At 43.8% G+C, this 25959-nt stretch overlaps 1 protein-coding gene across 4 annotated transcripts in view; it reads left to right on the plus strand.

Moving 5' to 3' along the window:
- MICU1 (mitochondrial calcium uptake 1) overlaps positions 1-25959 on the plus strand; it is an 88514-nt gene that overhangs the window by 55893 nt on the left and 6662 nt on the right. For 3 of the 4 annotated variants that reach the window (XM_053984392.1, XM_053984394.1, XM_053984393.1), the window contains exons 9-11: positions 4337-4534; positions 19343-19480; positions 24515-24623. In XM_053984392.1, the coding sequence (XP_053840367.1) occupies positions 4337-4534; positions 19343-19480; positions 24515-24623 (445 nt within the window). The remainder of the gene's footprint in view (positions 1-4336; positions 4535-19342; positions 19481-24514; positions 24624-25959) is intronic. The other variant, XM_053984395.1, reaches the window with a different exon arrangement.

The following is a 25959-nucleotide window of genomic DNA, read 5'->3' on the forward strand; positions in this document are numbered from 1 at the left end:
TTCATCAACAGGGACTTTGCTGCAGGTTTTTTAATCAGTTTAGCCTTCATGTCTGATACTGGTGAGCTCTTCCTATAAGCTGTGATTTATGGTTGTGTCCAAGTGAGAATAGATTGAAGGCTTGAGCTGTCAGTGGGGAAAAGATTTGCCCTCCCCAGGCTGAAGAGTGTGATTTTTCTTGCCTATTTCTAGCCTTAAGATATTGGCAACTTATAAACACCCTGAAATCACATCCTGAATCACCAGCGTGTGCTATTCATAAAAGGAAACTTAAATGCATTTACAAAGTGCTACCCAAGAACAAAGCAGCCCAGGAGAATTCCAGGGACAGATTCTTACTCATGAGTTGGCTCAATGAGTAATTAACTGCAGAAGAGTCTCTACAAGGTCATGCTTGGCACACTTGCTATAAATGGGAAGAACTAGTGGCAAAGGAGGTCAGTTGAATTACCTTCCCTTTCTAATCTTTTGCTGTCATCCTCCTTAAATTATTACCTGTGTGTATGATGTCATCATCACAAGCTTGCTCCAGAGCCATGGAATATATGTGGGTAAGTGCAGGTTTTAGATGCACACTTTGGACTCAGAGGAGACTGGAGTGTGTTGATCTGCAGTCTGATATCACTTCACTTGACAGCTTGAAATGTAAACCTGGGGTTTTGTTCATGTTCCTTCCTTTCCCCAAGTAAAAATCTCTGTTCTTCCTTCTATCTGCACAGTGCATGGAGATAGCACTCCACTGCAGCTATGTGATCATATTGAACAGTCCAAAAGGTGATTTATGGTAGTTGTAATGTTCTAAAATGAAATCAATTATGGAGATAGATGAACTTAAGAAAAGCAGAGAAGGATTAACCTCCTACTAAAAATGCAGTGATGCCAAAGTGCTAACACAGGTTTCACGTTTGGCTTTTTTATTAGAGCCACATAAAAGGAAAAAGTAACATTTCTACAGGATGAATGTTTCCTAATCGCTATGAAGATGAGGTACAAAATGGAATTAAATTATTTCAAATCATCCAGTAGGCCAGGGGAAGTTATACATGCATTAAGTCACATAAATATCCTTAGGAAGGGGAAGGTATTTTTGTTAAGCTGGTTACATGTGTCACTGCCTGTATAGAAAGGAATAAAGTTCCTGGTTAGCATCAGAATATTTGGGTGAAGGCTGAGAGTAAGAGGATGAAGGAGGTGTTTTGGAAAGTGAGAAGATATCTGTGAAGATACTGATTTAATGCAAGAACAAACACAGCTCCAGTGGGAGGCACATATATCTAATTATCCAAACATATAACATTACAAACAATTGTTTATATGATAAATCCTCTTTTTCACTCCTTATGGAAATGCCTTGGGAAAAGCATGCAGGATGTCAGGGTTTGCAGCTCTGTCCTGTTAATCTTACCTGGCAGGAGCAGCTGGAACTGGCCCTCTCAGGGGGATTATGCAGCAGTTTAAAAGAGCAACATCATTTTGGGAAGAATGGGTGGAAAAAGAGGGGGAAGAAAAGGACCATCAGGGAAGCATCATTCCATCCCTGCTGGCTGTGAGCAGGTGGGAATGAACTTCCTGCTCCTCCCTCACACCTTCTCTTTGCAGGTCCCTCTTCTCACTGCTGTTTGAAAACCTCATCAGGAAAAAAAATTACTTCAGTCATTTAGTTAATATGTGACTAAGCTGGAGGCTTTAACTACCTAATAAAAAACCATTTCATTTCTTCAGGCCTTGTTGAAGAATTTGAGATTTTTTGTCCAGTGAGGCATGTGGTTAGTGCTTAGTCCTGAATAATGTGGTGTCTGCATCAGTATTGCCTTCAATTCTTCATCCTTTGGCATGTAAATTGTTAGTTTGCTCCTCTACTTTTAAAGAAAAGCTGGCTAAAAAAGTAGAAAACTTGCAGGCAATGTTACTGGTGATTTCTCTTTCAGTCTTTAAGTATTTTAATTTTTTTTTCCTCCTCATCTGGTACAAAAGATGAAACATGACAAACACTTAGGCTGAAATATGAACAAATCATGGAGCATCTCAGAGCTCCATGTTCTTGCACAATTGATGAGCTGTGGGTGAGGGCAGCTCCTTGCAGTGGTGCCTGCCTTTCTGGGCATTGAAAGGGTTACCCAAAACAGGGACTAGTTAAATCAGTTTGGCTCCAGTTTGGCCCACAGGTGGATTTTCAACCTGGCCGTCACTTGTTACAGATGGGAGAGGAAAAGAGAGCCATAGGATTCCATATAAATAACACCCAGGAGAAGCTGCTCTGTGGAGCAGTCTGCAGTGTGGTAAACACTCATGTAGAAACAGGGGCATTTTTCCAAGCTGGCCTTAAATTGCCTTGCTTCAGACAGTTTATAAATATTTGTCTCCAAACTGTGCTGCCTGCAGAGCTCACAGTTAACAGTGAAGCTCAAAGCTAACTAAGGAGTTGCTATTTACAGTGCAAAAATCAGAGAATTCCTGAACGGTTTGGGTTGGGAAGCACCTTAAAGATAATTTCATTCCAACCCCCCTGCCATGGGCAGGGACACCTTCCTCTATCCCACGTTGCTCCAGGTTCTATCCAGCTTGTCCTTGAACTCTTCCAGGAATGGGCAGCCACAGCTTCTCTGGGCAACCTCTGCTATGGCCTCACCACCCACACAGAGAAGAATTTCCTCTTAACATGTAGTCTAAAGCTCCTCTCTTTCAGTGTAAAGCCATTACCCTTGTAAATAGTCTCTCTCCATGTTTCTTGCAGACTCCCTTCAGGCAATGGAAGGCCACAATTAGGGCACCCCACATCCTTCCTCACATCAGAGTAACCAAAAAGTCTCAAAACCTCTTTTCTGTACCTTTTTCCTCTTGATTTTCTCCTCGACTTGATTTTCCTTGTGGCAGAACAGCCAGCAGTCTCTGGTTGGGATGCAGGGTTTCCAGCAAGGTGAACCCAGCAGCAGCAGCACAGTATTTTCCTCCAGAGCATCCCCTTTGGGGCTGTTCCAGCACTCACTCTCTCATTAGGAAAAAGTTGAACACACTGAATACCACAATAATGAGGTTCTGGCATCCTTGTGACAGCTGGAGCTCTTGGCAGCTGCTTTTCTTCCTCCCTTCCAATTTTTGTCTGCAGAGGGAAGAGGCTGATGGCAAAGCAGCGGTGTTTGCTGGAGCTTTGGGAAGTCTGGGTTGTCAGGTGGCTTTTTTTTCCCCCTCCTTTTTCAAACTTCTTGTCCTTAATATGAATCCTTCTGCTGCCTTGTTGGAAGACATTAGTTACTACACAGAGAATAAGCCTGGCTTCTCTTATCCCAGCAATAATCACTCAGTTCAACTTGGTAGTTTAGTGAGATACTTGAGGATCTCACTACTCCCAAGCCAAATGCAGCCATGTCCATGAGATACTTGAGGAGAGAGGATATGGCTGCATTTGGTTTGGCTGCCCCCTTAAATTTGCACAGAACCCTTAAAATAACACACTCTTGGATTTTCAGGCCGTCACATCCTTCAAGGTCAATCTTTATGGGGTAGGGAAGTTCTTTTGAAGAGCCTTTTGTGCTGGGTGGCACAGCCCCAGGGATGGAGGAACTTCCAGCTGTCACAGAGAGCAACAGGCAGCAAGGAGAGGCCCTTGGGTTGAAAACCCCAGGATTTGTGCACGAGTGGGAAGAAATGTGTTGTGAGCTGACTGGGGTTGTGTGAGCTCACAAGGATGGGCAGTAAAGGAGTAGAAGCTCTAAAACATTTGAAGAGTTTTTTCTTCCCCACGATCCCTGGATGTGTTTAAAAACAGACTGGATGTGGCACTGGGTGCCAAGGTTTAGCTGAGGTGTTGGGGCTGGGTTGGACTCGATGATCTCGAAGGTCTCTTCCAACCCAGTGATTCTGTGAATTCTGTGATTGCTGCAGCTTCCCCACCTCCTGGGATTTTGCTGGGAAGAAGCTGCTCTGCTGACCAGGGGTGGGATCAGCAGTAGAGTGATTATCTGCAAACTGGCTGAATTGTTTCCTAAAACGCATTTTAAGCACTTGGTTCTCTTCTTCCTTTAAAATGGACGGAAAAAGCCAAAGCCTAGGTTGGCCAGAGAGGTTGTGGACTCCTCATCCTTAGAGGTGTTCAAGGCCACGCTGGACAGGGCTTGGAGCAAGCTGGTCTAGTGGAAAATGCCCCTGCCCATGGAAAGGTTTTGGAACTAGATGGTCTTTAAGGTCACTTCCAGCCTGAATCGTTCTGTGATTCTCTTAAGTTCAGCTAAATTTTTGAATTGTTGTATCTCCTGAGAATTGTTTGATGAGGAAAAGAAAGGAGGATGACACTTGACCGGTGTGGTGTTGATTGTGCCATCCTCCCTGTGGTTTTTAGGTGCAGAGCATCATCCGTTCCCAAACCAGCATGGGCATGCGGCACCGGGACCGCTCCACCACCGGCAACACCCTCAAAACCGGCTTCAACTCCGCGCTCACCACCTACTTCTTCGGGGCTGACCTGAAGGGAAAGCTCACCATCTCCCACTTCCTGGACTTCCAGCGCAAGCTGCAGCACGACATTCTGAAGCTTGAGGTGTGGAGTGGTTTTTTTGTGCAGGGGAGGGCAGTGCAGCACGGATTGTGCTGCAGGGTGGCGCTTCTAGAGGACAAGCAAGAGCTTGGGAAGGGTACAGAGGGAATTTCTACAGCTGTGACTTGCAGATCCAAGCTGATGAATTTAAGAAAAGCAGAGAAGGATTATCCTCCTACTAAAAATGCAGTGATGCCAAGGTGCTAACACAGGTGGCACGTTTGGCTTTTTTATTAGAGCCACATAAAATGAAAAAAGAACATTTCTACAGGATGAATGTTTCCTAATCGCTATGAAGATGAGGGTACAAAATGGAATTAAATTATTTCAAATCATCCAGTAGGCCAGGGGAAGTTATACATGCATTAAGTCACATAAATATCCTTAGGAAGGGGAAGGTATTTTTGTTAAGCTGGTTACATGTGTCACTGCCTGTATAGAAAGGAATAAAGTTCCTGGTTAGCATCAGAATATTGGGGTGGATATTTGGATTAAATTCCTGATGGGCATTTCAGTGCCTGTGACACTCCCCAAGGAACATCTTCAGCATTTGTTGGTGGCTGCTCTTGTGGAGTTGGAGCAGCAGCTGGCACATCCTGGGTGTGTGTCCCTCTAAAAACCTGCCTTTTGCCTTGGCACTGCTGATGAGATGATGTAAGGGAAAAACAACAGAGGGTCTGAGTGACCTGTTGCTACCTTGCTGAGGAAGGTTGGTCTCACTCCTAATCAGTGAGCTGGGCCCTAAAGGACCAGGATTTATAACATTCCCAAAACTCTTCATCTCTGCTTTTGTCGCCACCTTTTCTGTTTGCTTCATTATTCTGAATGTTTCTTCTTGGAAAGTGTTCAAGGCTTGTTTGAATCCTCCTAAATAGCTGGTCTCTATTATGTGACCTCTGTTGTTCACTCTTGGATGTTTTGTAAGAAATGTTGTCCATCTCTTCTGAATTTAGTCTCCTTTTTAATTTGCGTTACCCTTAGTTTTAACAGCAGCTCCCAGCCTCTTGCTCCTAGTCACGTAACCTGGATTTAAGCATCACCCTTCAAAATTTGGTTCTTCTGTATAAAATCAGTAGAAGGACAGCAACAGGGGACTTGTTGGTCTGTCTCAGCTCCCAGGTAGAGCTGACTCAGTTGGAAATGGTGCCCATCACTGCATCAGGCTCCAAGGTCCAACCTGGCTTGAGCAAAGCAGGCTTTTATTTGCCTTGGAAATCAGGATTTGTGCTCAACATGATGTCCCCAGCCTGGTAGGACAACAGTATTTAGAGCTCTCTCACTTCAGGCTGGTGTATCATTGCTCACATGCTCAGGTTGTGTGATCAGCATTTTATTAAGTTCTTATCAAGTCAGTCATTGCAATTTGAACTGAATTTATTCCCTTTTTTATTTGGAATTTACAAATCCAAGTAAGAAACTGACCCAAGGACTGATTATTTCATTTTCGTGAAGGCAATTGCCTGGTTCACTGCCTCCATTTCCTGGCCTTTGAAGCAGGTGGAGTGGCCCTGCCTTTGCAGGGGGAATAGGCTGCTTGAAGACAATGTTCTTTGTGAACTGGGTCAGTTCCTCAGTGCCTCTGCAAATTGAAAGGAATAAAATACTTTTTCAGGTGAAGAAAAATCAGCTGTAACTTGAATGTAAAGGCAAGAGAAGCAGAGTTCTTCTGTGCCCTGGTTTTCCACTGCCCTGTTCACTCCAGAGGTGGGCACTGAAGTATTCCTGGCCTGTGCTCCCTCCACGGGTCCCCACTTCCCTCATTAAGAAGCAACGGGGATTTTTCTTTTCAGTTTCATGATACTTGTTCTTCAATTTCTGTTGTGACAATTTAGGTTTTGATAATTTCAGTCAATTGTGCATCTTCCTGGCTACTAGTAGTTGCTTTTCTAATAGGTTATTTATAACTGGGGACAATAAAAGATATTTATGTCTGGGTAAGTTATCAAATATCATGAAGGCATCATTACTGACTCCCTGCCAGCAGCCTTGAGCACAGCACCAGGCTGATACTCATTTCCACTGAAACACTGATGGTTCTGTTCTGCCAAACTTAACTTTTCCTTCAGTTCCTGCTACTAAAGCCCTGATTTTCCTGTTCATAGCTCTCATTGATTTAGGCAAATCAGGCCTATTTCTGTCCCCAGCATTATGCAACATGACTTCTCTCCTCTTCAGCTTTTATCTCTTTTGATTTGATCTCCCAGCTTTTCTCCTTGCTTCACATTTGATGTGTTTGTTCACACTTAAGGAGCTTTTCACACGAGTGTCTGGTGGGTTTGTGTTGTTCCTTTCCCAGGGAGTGCCCTAATGACCTCAGTCTCTTAAAAAGCTCAGTAATTCAGAGATGAGATGTCTCTTGAGTTGAGAGAAGGGTTTACCCTGACCCATGTAAATCAGGAAAATGTGAGAGGTGGTGCTCAGCTGAACTCTTCTTTCCTCATCTATTCATCCTTTGCTGGCTCAGTAAAACTGGAGCATGGTCTGAAGCTGGGATGTTGATTTGAAACCCAGTTTTTGTTCATGTTCAGAGCTCTGGGGAAGTCCTCGGGGAAATGCAGGTCTGAAGAATCTCGTGGGGCTGGTGCAGCCCCTGAGTGACCCAGAGCCTCTGTTCTCCAACTGGGATCTGGCTTTGTCTCTTCTGAAAAGCTACTTTAAGAAAGGCTTTTTTTAAAAGCTTTTTCTCTTCAGCTCAGGATCCAGGCATTTCTGCAGTTCATACACTCGAGCTGTTTTCTGCTGACTGAAGGTGGAACAATAGTTTCTGACTGTCTGAACCCACTTTATCTTTCCTCTTACTGATTTTGGTTCATTTTTTTTAAATCAAAATATCCATGCATATTTCTTGCTAAGATTCAGCAGAAGCTCTCACAGAGGAATTAACTCAGACAAAGCCCTGAACATTTCAATGTTCCTTATGGCTGAAGTGCTGACAGCAGGTTTAAGTAACCATGGCCTGGTGTTTTCTTCTTCTCTTCTGCTTTTATTTCTTTTTTTAATGCAAGTATATTTTCCATCATTTTATGAAGACTCAGCTGTCAACTCAGTTGCAGGAAGGGAAGGATGAGGAAAGTAACCACAGCCAGAGGTAGAGGGGAAGCTTTCCATGCCTTATTTCAACCTTTTGGGGTTTAGCTACTTGGAGAAAACTGTGATCAGTTTTTTGGGACAGGTGGTGTTGGGCTCTTTTTTTGGTTTTTGAGTGGAAGATCTCTGTGAGTCTGGAAGATGAATGGGACTTGACATCATTGTTTATGCTATTTCTGCTTGTTAGTGCCTGTCCCAGATATTCCTGTGTCCTTGGTGGACCAAAAGGAGTCCCAGCCAGCCTGTGGGGCTCTTCCAGCCTAATTTTTTTAGGATTCTGGAAGTGCACGTAGAAGAGGTGTGTGAGCCCTTTGTTCTCCATGTCTTTGTCAGTCCTGCAAGGCACCCCAAAACCTGCTGATAGCACTGATTTAATCTCCATATTTTTCCTGTTAGCCAAGGATTAAAGATGCCCCAATGCCCCTCCCAAGAAAAAGGTCTTCCAAGCAAAGTAAAATGGGATTCTGTAACAATATGGCAAAGGTATGAGACATCATTGTGGTCACCTGGAAAAATCCTTATTTTCTGTGTCAATTCTGTGACAGGTGATGTGGGAGTAATCTCTTTATCCTGGAAATTCATGTTTTCATGGCCAGTGCCAGTACAGTTACTGCCTGGTTTGGTTTTTATGAAGAAGGGGTGCTGGATACTCCTCCATCTGCACACACCTCATTAGAAAGTCCTAGATCCTTTGGGATCTCAGGCCTGTCTTAACAAATACTCTGGTTTCAGAAGGCATTTCTGATGCTCCTCAGTTGGGTTTTATGGTAATAACTTAAATCTGTAAGTGCCTTTCTGAGTCCCAGTGTTGGAATAGTTAGCATCCAAGTAATCCTGTAGCAGGTATTAAAAACTGCTCTATTGTTACCAGCTAACTCAAGATTTTTTTTGGGATTCTGCCTTGGTTTTTATATAGGCTGGCAGAGCAATCCAGGTTTTCAGTGATTTGTTAACACACAAGCAGCAAAGCTTGCAGTAATGAATCACATATCTTTATTTCTGCTGCAGTCATTTAGAGGGAAAATGAGTAACTTAAGTAAATTGTTTGGAATTGCCTGAAAAATGAAGTCTGACAGTGTCAGATTGCCTGAACTTTGTAAGGAGGGGCCCCAACACTCAGACTTTTTAGAGGTCAGTTTGCTGTTGGACTTATACAAGGCATTTTTGTTTGGTTTTAAGTCACCTTTATGAGTCTCTGTCATGATTAGCTGTGTTGTCTCTCAAAGTTGTCCTTTACCTGCTGATCCTCTCACTTCAACCTCACTGCTGACCCAGCCCCTGTGGAAACAATGATGGGGAATGTCATGTTTTCCCTTCTTCCTTATGAATTCTGCCTGCAGAATCCTGTAATGGATTTTGTGTACTTGCACAGTTTTGTCAGTTCTGTATCTGTATCCTGGACATCTAGAACTTTAGTTCCGGAGTTGCTTTCTCTTCCTTCACGTGATCCTTACATCTGAAAAGCCAAACCAGCACTTGTGGAATTGCTTCTTCAGTAGGGCAATTAATGACAGGTACAAAAGTTGTTTGTGTTCTTTGTTAGTGATTTCCTGGCCTGGCTGCAGGGGAAGGAGAGGAGGATGGGCTGATGGCTAAATACAGAAAGCCTAAAGTGTGCCCATGAGTCCTCCGTTTATCCCAGAGGATGAGTGATGTGTCTGTGTTACTGTTGTCAGGCCCTGACTAGATAAAAGGTATGCTGATAACTAATAACCTTTAAAAGCTCTGGAGGAAAAGAGGATCTGGATGTGGAAGCTATGCCCTCCAGAAATACTTTCTGAAGTCAGAGATGGACAAAGCCATGATGGATTTAGTGCCAAGGAGAGGGGAGTTACCAGGAGACCCTGCAGACCTACATATTCCTTCTTCTGCATTTCCCATGGTAGGAGTTGAGGGAACAGAAGTGAGGCTGATGTCCCTGCCTTTGAGGGGTAGCCATGAAAGTGTGGTGGGTGACAGAATTTTGTGACATGTCCAGTTAAAAGTGGGATCATCCAACCACTATGAAGAGTTTCACATCAGGGATCTCTCTAGTTAAGGAGGTACAGTCCAGCATACACATATGTAATCTGGGAATTTCTAGGCAGGCAGTGGAAGTGATTTGGACAGCTCTTCCTGATTTTGACAGAGCTGGCAGCCTGCTTTTGTCTTGGCATGTGAGTGGAAAGGGTCACATGAAGCTTTCAGGTTGACTGCACTATCTCAGGTTTGGGGAAAAGCTGGCATTCAGTTCTTGTCCAAAGCTTGGGGAGAATTCAGAGTGGAACATTAGCATGGAAAAAAAAAATCTGAGGATAGGGATAAGTTATGAGGCCATGGCATGTGCAGCTTAAAGGAAAGACAGAAGGGAGATATAACTGTCTCAGTAAGCACGAGGAGTCACCATAAAGGAGTCTGAGGCAAGTCATTTTCATCCATCAGGAACAGCAGAGCAGGTAATGAAATGCCTAAGTGTGCACCAGGGAAAGTTTAGTTGAAATCCAAGGCAGGTTGAATGAATTCCAGTCCCTTTTTCCACGAAGCAGGGGGAGTGCTGGTAGGTGGGGGGCTCGCTGTCACAGCGGAGTTACCAAAAGCTGGACTTTGTGCCTCAGTCAGAAGATGCCATAAATGCTGTTCCTGACTAATTCCTCCCTAGTCCAAGGGAGGAAACTTGTGCCAGAGAAATCAAACCCTCCCAGAGCCTCTCTCTGAGAGGCAGAGTCTGTGGGATGGTTTTGGGGGCATCAGGATTATAAGAGCATGTTGAGCAACTGCATGTCAGCTGTAAAATCACAGAATGTCCTGAATGGGAAGGGACTCACGAGGATCATGGAGCCCTGCCCAGGACACCCCAACAATCCCACCCTGTGCCTGAGAACGTTATCCAAACACTCCTGGAGCTCTGGCAGCCTTGGGGCCATGCCCATTCCTTGGAAGCCTGTTCAATGCCTGACTACCCTCTGGGGGAAGAACCTTTTCCCAATATCCAGCCTAAACTTCTCCTGACACAACTTCAGGCTGTTCCCTTGGGTCCTGTCACTGGTCACCAAAATATCCAGGAGTGTGCCAGTGAGGCTGGCAGGGTGTGGCAGTTCATGTGCTGCAGCTGCTTGTGAGCATGGCTGGAACACAAAGGAGCAGCTGTGGCATCCTCTTGTTTGGGATGGATGCTTCATGGGGCAACCACCATGGGGAGAGAACTGCCTTGCTTGTATTTGAACCAGGTGACTTCAGCATGGTTGATGCAGTGGCTCTGCAGGGGAAGCTGTGGAGGATTTTATTGGAATTTCTATTTATTGCATCATTAGCAGCAGTGGAAGGCTTTGCTCTGTACCAACAGGCTCCTTTGGTTTATAAAGGGTGTGTAAATCCACTGCCGAGCTCCCACAGTGCAGCAGAGCCTTGTGTGGGACCCCTGCAAACAAAATCCCAGGAGTGCTCTTTGGATTCATTACCTTGCCACAGGAATGTGTGGAGGTTTGTATCAGAGTCTGTGAATTAGAAAATATAATTCAGCATAGATGCTCTTGTTTATGTGTGCACAACCAAGTTAGCCAACAGCCAGGGGGCAGCAGAAGTTGGTGGGCAAGAGGTTGGGGATGTCTGTGTTCTTGTAGCAGGTACCTGACTTGTGCCTCCTCCTTCTGCTGGATGAACAAACACCTCAGTCCTCTTGCTCCTTCTCCCATTTGAGGCTTTGAATTCAGAGCTGCTCTGCAGCTCCACACATTGCTGGCTGTGCTTCAGCCCTGGCTTTGCTTCTGCTGATGAAGGAAGGATGTGGGAGCAGGACACTCTTCCCTGCTGGGCTGAATTAAACTCCTGCAAACTTGTACTTCTTGGAGAACTGAACACCAAGGTCAAGCAGAAAACAGTGTGAGCTCTTAACAGGCAGTGAGGGAGCTGTATTTCTTAATAAAACTGTGTACAGCAGTTCCATGGAGACTTAGATATTGGGATTTTTCAGAGTAATGGCTTCACTCAGGTTCTTGCAGCTCTGCTGTCCTGTGTGTTTTCCTGCAGGAGGATTGGGAGTTTGTTCTGCTTCTGAACTTCCCTCTTATTCAGGGAGCATGCAGGACAGCAAAACTGCTGTGTTTCATGGTACCAGGAGCATTGTCAAGGGCAGGGATGGCAGCAACAGAGCCAGGTCTGGAGAGCAGGGATGGGAGGAGATTTCTCAGCGCTTCCCCCTCCCCATCCCTTTATCATATGTGTCCTTTTTCCTTAGCATTACTGATTCCTTTTCTTCAGCTTTCCTTCCTGTCGTTCCCTCACTGCACAGAATTTCAAAACACTGATCTGCTCAGAGCCTGCAGGAAGATATTTTCATCCATGGGGCTGAAGTTCAGGTGCAGCCATCTTTACATAACCTTTTTTTAATCGCTCATTAAAGCGGAACAAGTGGCTGGTGATGGGAATGAATTTTCCCCCCTTGCAGGCAGCAGTGGCTTGCCAAGGTCAATGAAATCTCCAAAGCTTCTCTCCAACATCAGGTCTGCTGGGATTGCACTGCTGCAGACAGATGGGCATTTTTAACCTGGCTGCTACAGATTCACTTAGACAGAGGGGGAAAGTGTGAACATGGAGAGCATTTGGAAGATTAGATTTTTCTCATGTGAAAATAGCCCCCATTTCTTTCATTTCTTTATTATTTTTTAAGGTAAAGAGAGGCGATGGTCCAGGCTGGGTTTGGCATTTCCTCCTGTCCATTTTCATTCCTCCTGCTTTGGCAGCTCTGAACATCTCTAGAGCTGTGTCTTTGAGTGGGTTTTACCAAATAATGCAGTAATTACACCCAGGGGCTCTTTGTAGGCTGTGTTCAGAGCAGGCTGAACTTCATCTTGCAAAACCCAGTGCTATAGATCCATGTCCATGGAAGAAACCTTTCAGCATAATTATCCCCCCCAAAAAATTAGTTCTTTAACTCTTCAATCTTCCCAAACAAAAAGCCTTCAGAAACTTTTCCCTTTCTTTTTTTCTGGCAGTAATTCAGTGCCTGTGCAAACACTTCGCTTACTCACAAATACATTACATTTTTTTGGATGGACGAGGTTGCTGGATGTAGGGAGATATATAGTGTTTTCCCCTTTCTTTTTCTTCCTGTCAGAGTTGTATATGCAACTTGATGAGAGATCCTGGCAGCCTCCTTCTCCAGAACAGTAAACAGAGCCAGTGCTGCAGTAGTTTGCAGATAAATAATGTATTACAGCCTGTCAAATAAAGCTTTGAGCAAATACCACTTTAAAGGGTCATATATTATGAATCCGAATATTACCCTACAAATAATTATTTCCCAGATCCTTTTGATTCCTTATTATGCACAGAGTAGCTCTGGGAACAGGTCACCTTTTTCCACTACCCCTAAACCTGATAGAATTAGTATTGGCAAGATTTTCTCCCATGGATGTTTTCTTTAACCTGCAGAAAGAAGCTGAAAGATCATCCCTCAACACTTCTCTCCCCATCCAAATGTCCTTGAAGATATATTTCTCTTTGCTATCTCAATTAGGAATGTGGCACATATACATTTATTTATTTAAGATCCTTGCTTTGAGGTTGTAGGGAATACATCATCTGTTTGATTGGTTTTTAGGGGAAACCTTCCTAGAAATTTAGGAGCCTCCTAAAATACAGCTGGATATTTAGCTAGTGTGAGTGTTTGAGGAGGCTAGGAAGTATATCCTTTTGGTATTGCTTTAGGAAAAGTCTGAGCTGTGTTTTCATTGTGCTGGCTCAAGTTACAACTGGGTGTTTCCCTCCTGCACCGATAGGATTTGGTAGATCCCAAATGCTGTTTGTACCTGTGCCAAGTGCAAGGGCCTAGAGGTTATTTTAGCCATTTTCTTCTTCGGCGAACAAAGCAAGAGACACAAGCCACCAGTGTGTGTCCAGCCCAAAAATGCCAGCTTAGGAAGGAGGAGTGTAATCAATTTATCCCACTCTTCCATGGGAGGTTTTGACAGCCACTCGTGGTTGTCTGGTGCTGCTGAGCCCTCTCTGAGGGCTTTGGTGCCCCCTCCCCAGCTGCTCTCTTGGGCCCAGCTGGGTCAGGTGGCAGCAATCACAAAATATTGCTCCTCCTTTTTTAAGCAGTTTTTTAAACTCCCATTCTCTGTTTAGAGGGGATATTTTTTGGTTTATGCCCTTTTCTGACCCAGAGATGGGGCAACTGAGAACTCAGAAATAAAACAACCAAGAAATGTTTTAAAAACTTTTATTCTATTTTCAGTCTCATGTGAAGAGTAATTATGATGCACACCATCACAATTAAAAGCCAACTATTTTCTAATTACAATACTTTATAAACATTTTTAATCTATCAACTTTTACCACACCATGCTATAAATAACCTTAAAATCAATCATCTAAAATTACCCCTCAAAAGTCCTACTACAATACATCTTTCATAGTTCTATTTCTCCAAAGTATCTGGTCTTATTTACAAAACCATCCTTTAAAACTTATTTCTAATTCCATTTCTCTCTCAACAACATCTGTCCTATTCCATGACATTTCTAAGTCAACGCTTCTTATCTCAAAGTTTACATACAAATACATACCGTGTAAACCTTATATCAAACTTTGAAAATTCTCTATAAATTGCCTTCCCACAGATTTTAGCACTGGAGTTTTAGGTAGAATCTTCCCCTATTAACACTACTGATTATGACAAATTTATTGAGGAGGAAGGAGAGTCAGCTGGAAAGAGAAACCTTCCCCTGAGAGGTGTGTGGTACCCAAACTTGGCCTTTTTCTGAGTCCAAGTGGAGCTGCTTCATTTCCCACTGGTGAGCCTTGCTGGCAGAAGGAGAGATGGAAGGAAACCAATGTCTGCATTTAGGAACTTCCAGCAGGTTTTCTTTTTCCACCAGGATGTTTCTAGTGGTGGTGTCTCTGAATTGGTTTGGGCTGGATGCTCCTCAGAGCCTGGGATTTGATTTCCTGCAGGGGAAGATGGATTGAGTTAGTGGAGGAAAATAACAATGAAGCAAGGAAGAAAAGATGTTATGGGTCTGGTTTTTTATGATGGCTTCTTGTATTGCCTTCCCATAAAGTTGTGCAATTAAGGAGATGTAGAAGCAGGGGAAATTGCTTATTTGTCCTCTGCTCTCCTCATGTGAGAAAGCTTTTTTCTCAGAAGGAAGGAGAGTGGGGTTATTTGAACAAATCTGGGAATTTCATCTTATAGAGAAGCAGGAATATGCTCATCCTGTCAGGTTTGGGCGGGGGGGTGTTTGGGACTATTTAACATGTGTGTAAGGTTAAAGGTAGGCTTTTAAATAACAAAAAAAAAAAAACAAAAAAAAAAAAAACAAACAAAAAAAAAATCAGGGACTGGGCTAGCAAAGCTGGTGAAGTCAAAGGCTGCACCTCATTTCTGCTGCCTTCTTCCCCTCCCATAGGATTCCAGAATTGCCTGGGTTGGAAAGGATCTTAAAGCTCATCTCATTCCACCCCTGCCATGGGCAGGGACACCTTCCACTGTCCCAGGCTGCTCCAAGCCCCATCCAGCCTAGCCTTGGGCACTGCCAGGGATCCAGGGGCAGTCACAGCTGCTCTGGTCACCCTTTGCCAGGTCCTGGCCACCCTCCCAGGGAACAATTCCCTCTTAATACCCAATGTAAACCTCCCTTCTTTTAATTTGAAGCCATTCCCTCCTGTCCTGTCACTACAGTTCCTGCTGAACTGTTCCATAAATGCCTCGGATTTCCTTTCACGTCGCTTGGCTTTGAATGAATTTCAAAACACAGCCTTTTTATATTTCCAGCTAATTTCAGCACCTCAGGTGTCCTGGCCTGCAGGAAGAACACTGGCCAGCATTCTCTCCCCTTCTCCTTGCCTCGTGCAGATGCAGAATCCACTGCTGGCACCAAGTGGCTGCCAGTGGAAGCTGCTCCGGAGGTGCTGGACTCGCTGGCCCATTGTGTCTGTGATTTTGGGATGGGGTAGCACCCCCCTGTCCTCTGCTTGTCCTGGTGGGATGGTGGGAGCAGGAGCTGCTCCACCCCTCTCTGGATAATGCTGGGTGAGCACTGCTTTGGCCCTGCTTTTCCTTCTTTAAGATCCATGAGAGGGCAAAAGGCTGTCAGAGGACTTGTTTGGTGTAATAAAGCCCAGTGTGCTGTGCCCTGCATCCCCTCCTTGTAGGGTGTGGGGTTATTTCCCCCCCCAGTGAACAGAAAAATAACCTGTACAGTATCATCCTGTGCATGGAGGCAGATCATTGTGATTACCTGGGAATGGGCACTATTTCTCCTGCTTTTTCAAATACCCAGAGGATTTCAACACTTAACACTGTTTGTAGGCTGTGTATTGAGTACTGAAAGAAAAATTCCTGTAGGCTTTGCACCCTCCTTCATTTCCAAGAGGTGAGTTGTGCTTGGCTAGAAGACATTCCAGAGGATAGAGGAGCATAAATGTACCCCTGCTCCCAGGAAAGGGGGGTCAGGGGTAGCTGGGGGTTTTCTTTCATCAGGAATCAGTGGGTTTCCACTCACAAATCCTTTGAAGCCCAGTTTCTGTATGGATCAACACAATCTCTGACACAGCAGAAAAAAATAAACAGAATTCCCTCCCTGAAATTTCTCTTTAAATGACATGGCCTGCTTATCCGTTCTGTAATTAATTTAAGTGCATCTGACAGCAGCTTGGAGGCAAGAGTTGAACTTTGTTTATCCCTCACTGTGATGCTGTTGCTTTTGCTCAGTTCACTGGTGGTTCTATTGGAATTTGGGAACTGGATGTGGACCAGCTCTCACTTCCCAGCCCCTCTCTGGGCTGACCTTTGCAGTGAGCACCACTGTACGTGACAGTGGGCATCTGAGTGTTCTGGTTTAATGTTAGAAATGTTCATTTCAAAGTGAGATAAATAATAAGCAGCATAAACTCCATAGTTTCCAGGCTTTTTTTTATTTCTTGTGAATAGTTGTGTGGTGTATTAGTAGAAAAATGAAAAATATTTAAATTTTTCCTTCCTGGTCTTTTTTGCATCTGGTAATGCAAAACAGACCACAGTCTGAAGGTTTAGTTCAAAAAAAAAAAAAAAAAAAAAAACCACCTGCAAGGAGCTGGTTCTTTATTTCCCCATCTGCAGGGAGCTGTGCTTGCTTGTGTTACCCCATGGAGCTGCCCAATGTTTGATCCTTAAGGCAGGGCAGGGGGAGAGGGGGCTGATGGCCTTTCAGACACCAACTTGAGATTTTCTAAGCATAGTCACCACTTAGGAGGTTGATATGAGATATTTGGACCCATTTCCTAGCCTTTAATTAAAGATGCTGCCTAAAGCTCTGCTAAAACTTGGGGTATTTTAAGGCTGTTGGAAGAAAAATGCTGATTTGTGTCTTTGGGGATGAAATTAGGAATATTACAGCAGAAGGAAGCATCAGTGCTGCTTTTGAAGCAGCACTGATAGCAAATTTTTGTGTCCCAGGGCCATTTTCTTTGCATTCTTCGGACATGGCAGAAAATACTACTTTTGCTTTTTAACGAAGAACATTTCCAACAAATGAGTTTTCCCTCTCCTTTCCCCAGCACAGGAGAATGGGAGAGGCCCACATTTTGCATCATGAGTGATCCCCAAAGCCTGTATCAGATGACAGTAAAAATAACCATTTTTCCCCCAAAACTGTGGGGGGACCACTCAGGTGAAAGCACAAGGGGGCTGAGGAGCAGAATTTCTCCATTTGGGATCTGCCTCCTGCCAGAGTCCCCCGTACAAATCCTCCAGCCTTGGTGCTCCACTTACCAGGAATTCCTTGGTTTCCCACTGAGAAAAGCAGCCAAAATCTGGTTGATATGGTAAGAATTAAAAATTCATTAGCACTGAAGAGCAGCTGAGTCTGGAATGGTCAGCTCAGCAGGCAGCAGAATGTCAATCACTGGTACCAAGTTGTTCCCCACAAGTTTAAAAATTAATTTTGTTGTTAAATGTCATCTTCTGGCTTGTGATCAGCTGGAGTATGAGTCTTGTGTTTCCTGGTAAATTTGAAGGGCTATAATCTATCCCAAGTACTGAAATCTGTGAAGCTGGGTGAAGTCTAATGTTGATGCTTGTAGATTCACAGAGGAGGGGGAAAGGAAAGGATGAAATCCCCATTATTCAGTGGGCAAAGAGCTGGTGCTCCCACCAGCACCTTCCCAAGCTGGGGAATGGCTCTTCCCTCCTTCCCTGCGGTGGGAGCCAGGAGACAAACTCCTGCAGGAGACATGGATTACTGGAGAAAACCTTTCTCTGCCCAAGGGCTTTTTGGAAGTTCTGCAGGGGCCTCACAGCAGCATTTGTAAGAGCCAGGGACTGGAAGGGTCTGAGGATGAGGAGAACTTCGGGAAGGTGAAGTCTGGAGACATCCATGAACCTTCCCTTGCTGAGACACTGGTACAGGCCTTGGAGCAGATAAGAGTAAAATTAGAAGACCTTTGCAAGACTTCTCTTTGCTTTATTAACCACTGTCCCTGTTTAGAGCAGCCACGGAGCCACTCGTTAGCCCAGTCCTGCAGGATAAAGCTGGGAGGGATTGCTGAGTTCTTTTTTCTTCCTTTTTTCTGCTTTCTTTTCCCTGGGGATTTCTTCTTTCCAGCTCACAGCTGTTATCTCTGTTTCTTTAGGGAGATGCCAACCTCAACAGGTGTCCTCACACTGGGACACCATTAAATGTTGGTTTTTGGAGTTTTTTAAACTTTTGTTAAGGTTGGGATTGGAGTGCTTGAGATGGTATTTTGTATTTAGATGTAGATGTTTATTATTTTTATTTATATTATAAGTTGTGAGTTTTATGATATTTTATTAATAAGTTATAAAATGTTTAATTTTTTTTAGATAAGGTTTTTTACGGTTAAACTATTTAATTAAGAAATGACACTTAAATTATTATTACTTTTAATTTAATAACTGTTTACTTGAAGTCCGCAATGTGACTTGTTTAATTATACAATACTACTTAAACTTATGAAGAAGAAGGTGAAGAAAAACATTTAGCTACAGTCTTAAAACTTTTATTTTGTCTCATATATATTGTTATATTTAAAAATTTTAAACTCGAAGTTTTCTACTCTGTGATATTACACACTTCTAATTAAACTACACACTTGTAATCTTAGTGCTATCAATCAATTTTGGAAACTTTCTCTACAGCCTCAGGTCAAATGAAAACTCACCTGAAAGGTGGCTGTGCTCAGGTGGGGTTGGGCTCTTTCTCCAGGAACTGACAGAACAGTCTCAAGCTGCACCAAGGGAATATCGGTTGGATATTAGGAAAAGGTTTTATAGGATAGAGTGATAAAGTTCTGGAATGGCTGCCCGGGGAGGTGGTGGAGTCCCCATCCCTGGATGTGTTTAAAAACAGACTGGATGTGGCACTGGGTGCCATGGTTTAGTTGAGGTGTTGGGGCTGGGTTGGACTCGATGATCTTGGAGATTTCTTCCAACCCAGTGATTTTGTGAATTCTGTGACATGCAGTGTTCTCTTGGGGGTTACAGTCTCTTAGCACAGAAAGCCTAAAATTCTCAGCATCCAGGACTCCAACAAAGGCTTCTCCAAGAGCTGTCCAAGGAATTGCACATAGGGAGAATCTGGAGAGACAATCCTGGGGAAAGCAGATCCTGGAACCCATCAGCACTTCTCCTTCACCAGTTTTTCCTGCAATGTTAATTCTTTATGGTGCCTTTTGTATGCTTCATACCTCAGGTGGAGCTCTGTGCTGCTCCTGGTTTTCAAGTCCCTGTTCCCTTTTCCCTCACAGTTTGAGCGGCACGACCCGGTGGACGGGCGGATCACGGAGCGGCAGTTCGGGAGCATGCTGCTGGCATACAGCGGGGTGCAGTCCAAGAAGCTCACTGTCATGCTCAAACAGCTCAAGAAGCACTTCCAGGATGGAGAGGTCAGTGGCATTCATTAAAAATTTGGGAAAATTTCTCAGCTGAGAAATTAGTTAAGCAATCCCCATCTTCTTCAGAAAAGCATTCGCTCCATGTTGAGCTGTGGTGGAGAGAGAGGGAAGAGCTGGGAGTGCAGTGGTTGGTGTCCAGTGCAGGCTGTAGGTTTATTCCTTATGAAAATAGATGCTGTAATTTTAAAAATTCAATTTGCTGAATGGCACCCTGGGTCTGGAGCCAGAACAAACACCGAAGCCGTGCTCCCAGTTCCTGGCTCAACCTTGGATTCATTAGCTGCTGTGACCAGGCAGTTTATTATTTAGTTATTAACTTCTGGGAAAAATTACTCACAATTTAGAGAGGAGTAAGTTTGCAGACCCTACACTCATTAATTCAGTGAGAGTCCTTGGAATAAGATATCCATACCACAAGATGTGCTTTATCAGGTAAGGCAAGTATGGGCTGAGAAATTATTGAGCATTAGAATTTTACATCTGCCCCTGTAATGGATGTACTTTTATTAAGCCAGAATGTTCTTTTATTAACTGGGATATAAACAAGCAATTCATCAAAGTGAGAATAGATGGAAAGTCTTTGGCTGGCTGTTTTAGAGCTGCTTTCTTCTGACATCAGAACCAGAGTTTATTTCTTAACTGGTTTAGGTGCCAAGTGTGTTATAAAACACAAGTTCTGACCAGGGTCTGCAGCTTTTTTTGTTCCTTAATGGGATTCCTACATTAACAGGAATATTTTGATTTCTCCAGGAAAAAGAGCTTAAATGCAATGTGTGTCTAATAGAAAAATATCAGCTCTGGTTTTGAAGTTTCCAAATTGTTGATTCTTTTGCTGTGATTTTTAGGTTTATATATATATATGTATGTATGTGTGTATTGATATTACTGAACAGTAGCTGGCTGTGTGAGAAAAGAGGCAAAGGAATTTCTTTTGGAAGGTTTCCTACAGCAGATGTTTTCTTCCTTTCATGTGTAAGCCAAGACCCTGACATCTGTGCCAGAAGAAGAGCTTCTTGTTCTTACCTTATTCCTCATCCCCAAATCAGCCAGATTGTCTTTCTATTTACAGCCAGCCAGACTCAGAGCAAATCTTTATCTTCCTTTATTCCAAGGACTTTCAAGGAGAGAAAATGGGCAAGAGGACCAAAAAAAATTATATTTGTAAGGAATAGAATTGGTGCAAAATTCATGATTCCTTATACTGTGAGGATGAAATGCCCAGAAACTGTCCCAAACTCACCCAGCAAGGCTTTCCCTTGGAAGTGCAGTTCTTTTGAGAGAGCTTTCTTATGGAATCTGCCAAACCTGTCTTCTTTGTCTGATGCAATTATCTTGACTGCACAAGGCAACCCTGGCAGCCTCCAAAACAACAAAATTCTGGGTTTAATCTAATCTGTAGCTGTTTTCCAAGGCTGTTATTCTGCATTCCTGCTTTTGAGAATGATAAGTTTTTCTTCTATTAACTGCTAATCTGCTTTCATTAATTTTTTTTTTTCTTGAGGAAAAATCCTGTCTTACCCTGAGTAGGTGAACTTTGCCTATTCAGCAGAGCTGCCACACTCTGTTTTGTCTAACATTGCTTACGAGTCTACTCCCCAAGTTGTACTTACACAGCTGCTTTTCTCCTGGTAAAAAGGACCTGAGTCATCAGCAACATTCAGAAGCAATGTATGATTTGGTTTATGCCTCCCTAACTGCTGGAAAACCAATCTGTCTCTTCAGAAGCCAGTGATTCATGTCATCTCCCACATGTGCTTGCTGGGGTATTTTTCTGTGGAGATAGCAGGGGGTGGCAGTGAGGTGGAATTCCTGGCTGAACCTGGGTTCCCAGGTGAAAAGCCCTCATTTTTGCAGATGTTTGAGCTGTTGTGTTACAAGCAGGTAAGTGCCTCTGGAGTCTCCGTGCTTATGTTTTGTGAGGATTATGTGGGTGATGAAGGGATTCATTCAGCTGATTATGAATTAACAGCTGGAGATACAAATGCCTTGAAAGATGTGATCATTCATCTGTTGACTTGCCTGAGGCTGTCCCAGTCTCTGATTTGTATTTTATTTTGGTAGCTGGAACAGAGTTAACGCCGATCTCAGCCTCACCTATAGGATTCCTCAAAAAAAAAAAAAAAAAAAAATCATAACACTGATGGTGTTCTTGCTGCAGACATTCACTGGTCTTGTCCACATGAAAGCCATGATTTGTAGGATACACGTGTGTCACTGGTTTTGTTTTTTCAGCTGGTGAAAGGACTACAAAGGCCAGGTTGGGTGGGGCTGGGAGCATCCTGGGATAGTGGATGGGACACCATGGAATGAGATGGGCTTTGAGGTCCCTTCCCACCCAAACCATTCCAGGATTCCAAACAGGGCTCCATTATGCACAGACAGCAGTGCTGCTTGGCCTTGGCATCTGCCATGTTGGGAATTCCAGGAAAATACAAGGTTAGAACATTTACTTACTTACTTACTTAGAACACTACAAACCCCAGATGTCCCAGACAGAGCAGGCAGATCACAGCACAATGTCTTCTGCTGGCCTGGAAGTGGCCACACACCTCGTGGTTCCTCCAGGCTTTCCACACTCCCAGTGCCCTGCTCTGGCAGGGAGGAATCATGATCATTGCAAAGGTATTTTCTCTTGTAGAACCATTGTACAAAACAGAGGGATCTTTGCAGTGCTTCCTGCAGAAGTACCTGATTTATTGGGTTATTTTTTTTTCCTAGGACAGTATTTAATTTAATTCTGCTGTACATCCTAGTGTTCCTCTCAGGAAGAGGAGCAGGCAGACATTCAAGGAAAGCTCCCTGCAGTGTCACCAGGGATTTCTCTCTTCAGTCAGCTCTGTTGTTCACATGTGCTCTCCCATTTTGCCATCTCATCCTTTTTGGCCCAGATCCACGAGTCCAGGGCTGGCAAAGCTGCTATTGCATGTGTCAGTGCACACATAGATCATCAGAGCAGGGCCACATACTCATTTATGGCCAAGATAGGAACAAGCTGCAAATGTCTGTATGGAAAGACCTTAAAAATGTTCTTTTTCTTTCAAAAGATTGGTGGCTTCTTCCCTGATTAGAAGTCATTTGAGCAGAGTTACAGCAGATTGTGTAAATTTATATTTGACAGTACCTGCTGAACACATCCAAGTTGTGGAGCTATGCCGTGTTCTGCAGTTTGGATTTTTAATATCTTGCTCTATCAATCTGTCGTGCCAGGCAGGATAGGAGGAGCCTGAACCTGAACTCCTCTTGACAAGCTGATTTATGTCTCCCAGAGAGGGAGTCTGAGTGGTTATTACTGTGGTGATGATTCACCTCCTCCCTTGGCTCCATGCCGTGGCTCTGCTGGAGGAGCTGGAGGCTCCAGCTCTTGTCCCAGTGATGCCTCGGGTTTTAGCTTTTATATTTTTCAGATTCTGTGCTGCTTTATATGAAGTCTGAACTTCATATTAAGTGTTGGTAAGCTCTCTTCACAGAGCAGGGAGACAAAACAATTCCTTCTCCAACTGGGGACCAAGATCCAAATCTCAGGCCCAAGAGCACAAACAATGTGGGCTGAAGAGAGAAAAACAAGCAGGGTGGGACTTCATGAGCTGGAGCTGTAATTGAACAATTAACTCCAATATGCAAATGGAGCAGAACTGATCAAAGTGAGAGACCCCATGACCGGTTGTCCATTTTGGGACCATTTTGGTTCATCTTGGGTGCAGCCCTGGCTGGGCTCTTGTGCTGCCCAAGGTTGATCCACTGAGGCCTCCTAATAAATCCCTGCTTTATTCTTTAGCTCTGTCCAGCCTCTGTTCTAGGCCAGCCTACACAAGGCCCTGCTGTGGCTGTGCTGGAGCTGCACAGGGTGATAAAATCAGGTGTAGTGTAACCAGGTGGGGTTCCCAGAGCTGTGTTCATCAGCAGTTCTTCTCCTGGAGATCTCAGGATGTTTTTCCACAACTCTCCCAGAGCTTGGCTCTCACCTGAGCACATGCTCACCTGGCCCAGGTAGGTGGAGCAGACAGGGATCCTGCCTCCAGCAGCAAAGCAAACTGGGACACTTCTGTGCTTCAGTGTCACCTTCTGCCACACTGGGTAAGACATGGATTCCCCCAGGGATCCCTGAATCTCGTGGGGGAGACCTTACAGTGCACAGGCTTGTTGAGTTTGTATCTTTTTTTTGCCAGGGTTGGGATGAAATGTGTGAGATGGTATTTCTTGTTTGGACTCAGATGTTTATTAGTTCTTATCTGTGTTACAGTCTCACAAACCCTGAGTTCTACAGCACTTCACTAACAAACTACAAAATGGAGACTTACCTCTCTCCACCAGGTCTTTTAAGGATAAGCTGTTTAATTAAGAAATTACACTTAAATTATTTTTACTTTTAACTCAATAACTAACTACTTGTGACTTGCAATGCAGACTTTTTTATCTAATTACACAATATTGCTTAAACTCATGGAGAAGGTGAAGAAGAAGGATAGCTTCTGCTCTAAAATTTGGATCTTGCTTTGTATATATTACTAAATTTTAAAATCTTAAACTCTAAGTTTTTTACTATGTGATATTACTCACTTTTATTCAAACTACACACCTATAGTCTTAGTTTTAGCATTTAATTTTGGAAGCCTTTTCTATGGCCTCAGATCAAATGCAGTGTTCTCTCTTGGGGGTCAGTGCCTGTCAGCACAGAAAGTCTCAAATTCTCAGTAACCAGGCTTCCAACATGGACTGTTTGATATTGTCATTGCAAGTGTTCAGGCTTCCAACAAATTCATCAATTCACCTGTTTGCAGTGGTTTCCTGCACCTGAGGTCTGCTCACCTGGGAAATGGTTTCCAGTCCCTTCCCATTGTGGGACTGGTGGGGCCAGGAGGGGAGCAAAAGCACAGGTCACAACCCACATCCTAAGTAGTTTTGGCTGAGTTTTTGGAGTGAGCAGATGAATTCCCTTCTGCCTACAGCTTCAGGCCAGTGTGTCATTTCCAGGAGTGTCCATGATCTCCTTTTCCCATCACTACCATTTCCTTTTCTCTGTCCTAGGGGCTGACTTTTGAGGAGGTGGAGAACTTCTTCACTTTTCTGAAGAACATAAATGATGTGGACACGGCTTTGAGCTTCTACCACATGGCTGGAGCTTCTCTTGATAAAGGTATAAAACCTGTGGGATGTTAGGTGCTGAAAGCCTGAGGGAGCACAACTCATGCCAGGTCCTTTGGAGCTGGGAAGATGTCAGACAAGCCCAGGCTGATAGGTTACAAATGTACCCAAAGTTCAATTCCTCCCTGTAATGAGGTGCTTAGCTCGCTGCATCTATGGATAAAGAGGGATTTCGGGTTTTCTACTTCCATAGTTTTAGATACAGGGAGAAGAAAGGCTGATGTGTGTAGCCTGAATGGATGAGGAAGCAGTGGTTTCATGGTGGTTCCTTCAGAAGGACCATTCTGCTGTGTGCAGAGGCAAGGTGATCTAATGAGTGTGCCACAGGCTGTGGTTCCCAGGGACACCACTGTTTCTTCTTCATCCCCATCTTCTGAAGTGACCTTTTTTCTCCTTCTACAAAGGACTTCAAAAATGAGTGTAAAAAAATTCTTGCAGAGTTATCTTCTGTGGAGGTCTCTGGTCCACATGGCAGAGGCACAGCAGCAGTGGGGCTGGTGATAGGAACTGCTCAACCCTTGCTTTGTTTCAGCTTTGCTCAAAAATCATAGACTTTGCCTAGAAATAAGGGCTGGATGCTGCATTTCTGATTGGAAAGCCAAGCAGTGGCAAACACCTTTGGAGCTCCTGGGAGTGCCAGGGGGAAAGAGGAGGAACACTGGAACACCACTGAAGTCCCAAACTGAGCATTAAAGTCTGTCCAGAAACTCTATTTCAGATAACCCACAGTCCCGAGGAGTGGGCTGAATAATCCTCAGAGCTGGTGTTTCCTGGAGAACTTGATAATAATGTGGTTTATTGATCAGACCAATCCATATCCTCCTCATCATGTTTCCTTTTCTGAGCTGGTCTGTCTCAGGTATGCTCTTAGATCTGACACACTGATTAAAAAAAAAAAAAAAAAAAAAAAAAATCCCCAAAATATATTTCAAACCAAGTCCCACTCTGCTGCCAGGATCTGTCACAAGTGCTTTGGTCTTTGGGTTTTTTTAAGAGGGATTTTTTTTTTAACAGACTGAGAATATAAAAAAAAGATGGCAAACTCATTAAAAGATTTTTAGGCTAAGTGGAAACTCTTGTCTGCTATGAAGTTAAAACTGATTCATTTAGGCAGCTGCAGAATTAAACATTTTGGAAGTCAGCTATTCCAACTGCTGCTGTTGTGGGAATATTAAGGCATTAATAGGTTTTGGGACAGTGGAATTACAGAGGGACACAAACGTGTCACATTTCTTCTTGTGTGTGTCAGCAGCCCTTCTCATCTTAAATTTTTTTGGGGGAAATAATCTGTACTCTTTGGTTTAGATCATCATTACCTTAAGACTTAA

The sequence above is a fragment of the Vidua macroura genome, chromosome 8 (assembly GCF_024509145.1).
Source record: "Vidua macroura isolate BioBank_ID:100142 chromosome 8, ASM2450914v1, whole genome shotgun sequence".
NCBI classification, from domain to species: Eukaryota; Metazoa; Chordata; class Aves; order Passeriformes; family Viduidae; genus Vidua; species Vidua macroura.